Consider the following 6,488-nt stretch of genomic DNA (forward strand, 5'->3'; position numbering starts at 1 on the left):
CCTCTTTTTCTTCATCTGACCAAACGCACCGTCAGTGACCGACAAAACATACAGTAAGTTGTTGGGTTGGATTCATCCATTTGCGTGCCGCCGCTGACACCGTGGATTGTGCGAAACAGTTACTGCAACTTACTTTTACTTGGGAACAGTGATGATTGACACGTGTAGCATTACTGCAGCTCTTCACATTAATTAGCCATGCAAGCAATCAGAGACCCAGTGCAAATCATTGAATTATCTTCCAAACCTCATGCCAAGTACCCAACGACAATGTCACCATCCAGCACAGAAGCACATGGTCATTCAAATCAGCCCACCCACCAAAATCAACCCACTTCAATTCTCATAAAGCACCATCCTCATCTTCTCTCCCACTCAACTATATAAACACCACACCTCATCACTTCTCTTCACCACCCACATCACAAAGCAACACCAAGAAGATATCGTATACCACTTCTCTCCCCTTTTAGAGAAACATTCTTTCTGCGACTATGGCCAGCGTGAAGGTTGCATGCGTGGTTGTAATGTTCATGGCTGTGGTGAGTGCACCTATGATGGTGCAGGCCGTTACATGCAACGATGTGATAATGCAACTCACACCGTGCCTACCTTACTTGATGAATGGTGGAGGGGCTTCAGCAGGGTGTTGTAGCGGAGTGAGGAACCTTCTGGGTGCTGCGGGAACCACCGCTGACAAACAAACTGTCTGCAACTGTCTCAAAAATGCTGCTGGCAGGTTTAACATCAATGACCAGTATGCTCAGGCACTCCCTGGCGTCTGCCATGTCAATGTCCCTTACAAGATCAGCCGCTCGACCAACTGTGCAAAGTACGTTTAAACTCTCCATGCATCTCACTCACAGTTTCTCTATTTTGACCATTCTACTTTTCCCTCTCAAATGGATTCCTAACTTTTTTGTTGCTGTTAGATAAGTAAGCCGTTTTGTTTAAGATCAAATCCAGTTCCACTAAGATAGACCAAGTTGTCGGTATCCGAACATGTTTTACCCAGTAAAAGATAATTTATTAACTGATATTCTGAAATTTGTGTAAGTGAAAGTGAACACCAAACGAAATGGTGGATAACATGCTTAACCATGTGTTTATGTTTTGTAATATTGTGCAGCATCAGGTTCTGAAGAAGCAAGTAGCTTTGCTAATTTCTGCCGTGGGATACTGAGGCAGCAGTGTGGCACATATATAGTATCAGAATAAGAGAAAGCGAGTGTGACTGTAGGGCTCCACTTATGCGAGCCTGTTAGTTTCTCAGCTTTTGTCATCTTGTTGTTGGGTGCGATTTAATGTATCTTAGTTGATCGTTGCATGTTGTAACAGTCACTTATTTCATAAGTAATAGTTCCATCCTACTTTGTTGCATGCTGTGTTTTCAACTGATGCCTATTTTTATATTTAAAAACAACCTATTCTCTAGGCTAACAAGAAGACAAGAGTCACGGTATGAAGTAACGATCAATTTTATAACAGGACCAGCTATCAGAGAAAACATTAGAAAAACAAGCTACACCTAATTTAGAAGCCCAAACAAGGTTTTTTCACCAAAATGGTGCATTTTTTTTTTCATATTTACGTAAATGGCAAAAGCAGAAAAAATTACAGAAATTGATAATTCTTGGTTAAAGTTGTCAATGGTGTAGGCAACATCAATTAAATTTGTTAATCTGTCTATTTTTATTTTTTAATTAAAGTTTCTAACTGGGTTGGCAACTTCAGTTTAAATAAAATTGAATACTGAATTGTCAATTTCACTCCATTGAAGTTGCTAATTCGGTTGACAAATTCAGTTATTTTTTTTAAATAATTATTTTTTTTAAATTAAATTTTTTATATAATAATAAATTTTTTAATTAAAACTATTAAAACTTAAAAAAAATAAAACTAAATTTTTGTTTTCACAAGAAACAAAGTTACCCAAAATTAAGTTGGATTAAAAATAGGTTGTGTAATAAATATAAAATATTTAGTATTTTTTAAATAATGTTAAAATTAAAAATACTTTTGTTGTTTTTAAAAATTTGAAATTATGTTCGTGAAGTAACGTTTATAGTTGATATAATTATAAATAAATAGGGTAACGTTTAAACAATATTTATAAAATGATAAATAAGTACAATTCATACACATGATTATAAAATAAAGATGTAGGAAAAATTGTCATCTATGTGAAGATGTGACACATGGTGGTCTTGTTGATCGATAATACTACATGGATGACATTGGATTGTAGGTAGATGGGGGTCATGGTAGAAGTTGCAAATATTTTAATATCATTTTCTTTTAATGACTTTTATTCAATAATTTCATTTATTTTTTAATACATTTATTTTACATAAATACATGTATATTATTACTTTTTACATATTATATAATTTATACTTTCATATATTATATAATCTAAAAATTTATATATAAATCATATCACATTTTTATAAGTGTATTTTTAAATTTAGCAATATTTAAAAAATAGTAAATATTTTTAATTTATCACACAACTCATTTTTAACCCAATTTATTTAAAATTATTGTAAAAAAATTAATTTTAATTCTTCAACTTTATATACCATTTTCTTAAATAAAATAAAATTTTGATATTATAATTAAAATAAAAATTTTAACTATATTTTTTTATTTCCAAAAATATTAATTGTCATTTCTTTTAAAAAAAATCAACTGAACTTGCCAACCGAATTGACAATTTCAATGAAGTGAAATTGCCAATCCAGTATCCAATTTTATTTAAACTGAAGTTGTCAACCAAGTTAGAAACTTTAATTAAAAAATAAAAAGTAGATAGATTAACAAATTTAATTGATGTTGTCTACACCATTGGCAACTTTGATCAAGAATTGCTCATTTCTGTAATTTTTTCTGTTTTTGCCCATTTACGTAAATATGAAAAAAAAATGCACCATTTTGGTGAAAAACCCCAAAAACAAGCTAGTTATAATTTTCATGTTTAATAAATTTGTCTTTTTGCATATAAAAAAAAATGTACAATGTGCAACCGACATCAAGGTGTTCGGCTAAAAAACAGAAATGGATAGAAAGTAAATGAAAAAAATGAGAAATAAGTTAAAAGTTGTTGGCAAGTTGTATTGGTTTTAAGAGAAAAGGACAGTAATGAAAATGAGATATATTTATTTATCGAAAAACAATTATAGTCTATCTTCAAAACTTAATCCTGTTTATGAAATTTACTAGACAATAATTTTCACATCATTCATACAGAGGAGACTAGCGATGTCCATCTTAACTGGGATCTTCTACGTGCAGGAACTTGTATGTCTATAACATTGTCACATAATGATCACCAACAAAACAATTATTTTACGTATTAAATTCAACTTGAATAATTCATAAATCTTAAATTTCGGTTAAGGCTATCCAAATACTCATTTTTTTAATCAACAAAAATAAATTAATAAGAAGCACAAAATGTTATTTTAACCCATTTAATCAGCCCATTTTCAAAAGATAGGTACAGACCAATGTACATCCTTCAAAATTCGTTGTATTTCTAGTTGCATCATATTGATTTCTTACACACCAGTAGTTGAGTACAAAATTCCATACATATTAGACAATACAATTGCAGCCATATGTACTTTATCGTACTGAATCCATAAGGTTGGTTAGTGCTTAAAACCAAATGCCCACTTAAGGTGATAAACACTTGAAATCCTTAAAGAAACACCCACTGTCCAGATAACGTTATTTAAAGTGCAAAATACTTAACTATTTTTCTTTTTTATATTTATATTTTTTATCTGCAAAAGAATAAATAAAATAAAATGAGACACTTTAGGGGTGTCTCAACTTTTATACAGACACTTCAGAAGTGTCTCAATCCTTATATAGAAAGTGTCTCAACCCTTATACAAACACTTCAAGAAATCCTTATACAGAAAGTGATCAAACTTTTATACAGACACTTCAAGAGTGTCACAACTCTTATACAGAGAGTGGCCAAAATCAACTTACTCAACACCTGACCAACAGACAATCTTTAAACTCTACAAACCACCAAACAAATCTTCAAGATTGAAAAGGAAAGGTAGATCACATCAAAAGAAATCATCATCTATCTTATCAAGGTCTTTATAATCAATCTTTAGTTAAAAGAGGACAAAACACAATACAAACAAAAGTACCTCTAATACAAGCAAAAGCTCACTAACACGTTTACAATCAAATTCCTCACCCACAAACAAAACCCATTGAAACCCACTCAAAATTGAACCCGCTTTCTTTAAACCTGAAATTTTTTACATGCCTACTAACTTGCCCGAGAACCGCAATATTTATTCATAGTCTCAGCAACTATATACCACAAGAACCTGCATAAAAATCCAACAATTCTGGACATACAAAAAATTAACAATGAGCACAACATCATTTTTTCAAATACTTAATACAACACATGGGATCCAAGCACCAATCTGAGTATGAGAAGTCTTTCAATCTTTCCTTAGCCGTAATCCAAGACAAGATTTCCTTTGAGGCATAGTGAAAACCTACCCTCTCATTCTTAAAGATACAATTATTTCTATGATTTCATATTTCACCTACAACTACCCAAATCCCCCAGCATCTTAAGGCATGCTATATATAGTTTAAGAGACATACACTTAAACATATTTAACTAACTTTAGACCATATTCTTTAAGTGTTCTAACTAATCATTTAAGTAAGAGTAGCTTACATTACATGTGTTGTTGAATGGTATTTTTTGTATTTTAGGTTTTAGTTTTAAGTCAAAATCAATTAAATTAAATTTTTGTGTGTGTAAGATTGACATACATTTAGATATTTTTTTATTCTTATTTAATACTCATTCATGTCAGTCACTTCATTATCTCACGTAGACATGTATTTTTTTTATTTTTTTAGTGGGTAGGATTATGAAGGAAGTCATGTTTCATAACAATTTACACATTATAGCATCAAGAAGGAACATTCCCGAAATACTTTCATTTTTTATTTTTATTTTTTATTGATAAAAAAATATGTATTATTCTACGTCAAATATTACATTCAACGTAAATATGCAATTTTATTTTTTTACGTGAGATATTTTGTTCGATGCAAATTTTCACATCGGACTCTTACATCACATAATTAAATCTAAGTATTTGACATAAAAAAAACTCTTTTATACTAATTAATGTTAATATTGTTAGTGTTTCTTGTCTTGTCAAGTACTCGTAACAGGCCATACACTAATAAATCATAAAGTAAATTAAGGAAAACTTATTTTTGAAGGCATGCACGTAGTCGTTTCAAGGTGTTGGGGCACTTATAATTTGAATCCTGATAGCTTCACACTCCCATTTATCAATAAAATACAACTTACAACTTTATAAATTATTATTTTATTATAATATTCTATTTATATTTATTATTATTATTATTATTATTATTATTATTATTATTATTATTATTATTATTATAATAGAATATTTATTGTAAAAAGAAATAGTCAAGTGGATGTAGATAAAAAAAATAGTGTCAAACAAAATATTTCCTTATAATTTTGGGCAATACATCCAATATTTTCAATATTTTGAACCTACATCCTACATAATTTTAAATTTCAAAAAATACTCTTTATTTTTGAAAATAAAAATTAAAAATTAAAAATAATACATTCTGAAAAATTATATTCAGAAAAATTTATTGTGTTTTAAAATTAAAAATCTGAAAACAAAAGTCAAAATTTCATTTCAGATAAAAAAATTCGCAATACAAAAAATTTATTTTAAAAAAAAATCAGAAAAAGGGAGTCCAGAATATATTTTTATATATACCTCCATTTAACTAAGGACATTTTCGTCTTTTTATAGTAAAATTGGGTGCAGTTATATGATCATGAAGTAATTGCCATAATTTTGATGCACACTCTCAGCATTTTTCTTAGTTGCAGCCCGCTTTTATATCGTCAACATTTTCTCTTAACAAAGCTTGGGCCCATTTCGCTAAACCAGAACTTCTACTATTCGCAATCGTATTTTTACATACACTCACCAGTTTTTTTAATTTGGACCCATTCGTCGGCTCAACATTTTGTACTTCACTCGTGTTTTTTACACACAACCACAAGTTTTTTAATCTGGACCCATTTGTTGGCCCAATATTTCTACTACACGTCACTCGTTTCTTATATACACATAAGTCTTTTTTGATCTACTCGTTTGGTTCAATGTTTTGGATATTTCCACCTGTTTTTTTCAAATAAAGTCACCAATAGTATTTTTTTAAATTAAAATTAAAATATATACTTTGGATCTACGTCCAAATAATTTTTAGATATTTTTGAATAATTTTTAAATAATATATACGGTTATAATTAAAATATTAAATTAATGGTAATTATCCATAAATTTATAATCTCATAATTTAATAACATTTATTTTTCACAATTACTAAAAAACTTATAACAATATACAAAGTTATATTCACCAACAATT

General features: G+C 29.5%; 1 protein-coding gene across 1 annotated transcript; it reads left to right on the top strand.

Annotated features, from left to right (window-relative positions):
- The first annotated feature begins 333 nt into the window (after nucleotides 1-333).
- Nucleotides 334-1,380, top strand: LOC137824156 (non-specific lipid-transfer protein-like). Its single transcript, XM_068629634.1, has 2 exons — nucleotides 334-832; nucleotides 1,130-1,380. Exons 1-2 carry the CDS (start codon nucleotides 495-497, stop codon nucleotides 1,140-1,142), a joined length of 351 nt encoding a protein of 116 aa, XP_068485735.1. The 5' UTR covers nucleotides 334-494; the 3' UTR covers nucleotides 1,143-1,380.
- Nucleotides 1,381-6,488: the final 5,108 nt, after the last annotated feature.

This window comes from Phaseolus vulgaris, chromosome 8 (assembly GCF_000499845.2).
Source record: "Phaseolus vulgaris cultivar G19833 chromosome 8, P. vulgaris v2.0, whole genome shotgun sequence".
Lineage (NCBI taxonomy): Eukaryota > Viridiplantae > Streptophyta > Magnoliopsida > Fabales > Fabaceae > Phaseolus > Phaseolus vulgaris.

What these genes read in the sequence shown, in the direction of transcription:
- LOC137824156 (XM_068629634.1), top strand. Translation starts at nt 495, where the DNA reads ATGGCCAGCGTGAAGGTTGCATGCGTGGTTGTAATGTTCATGGCTGTG.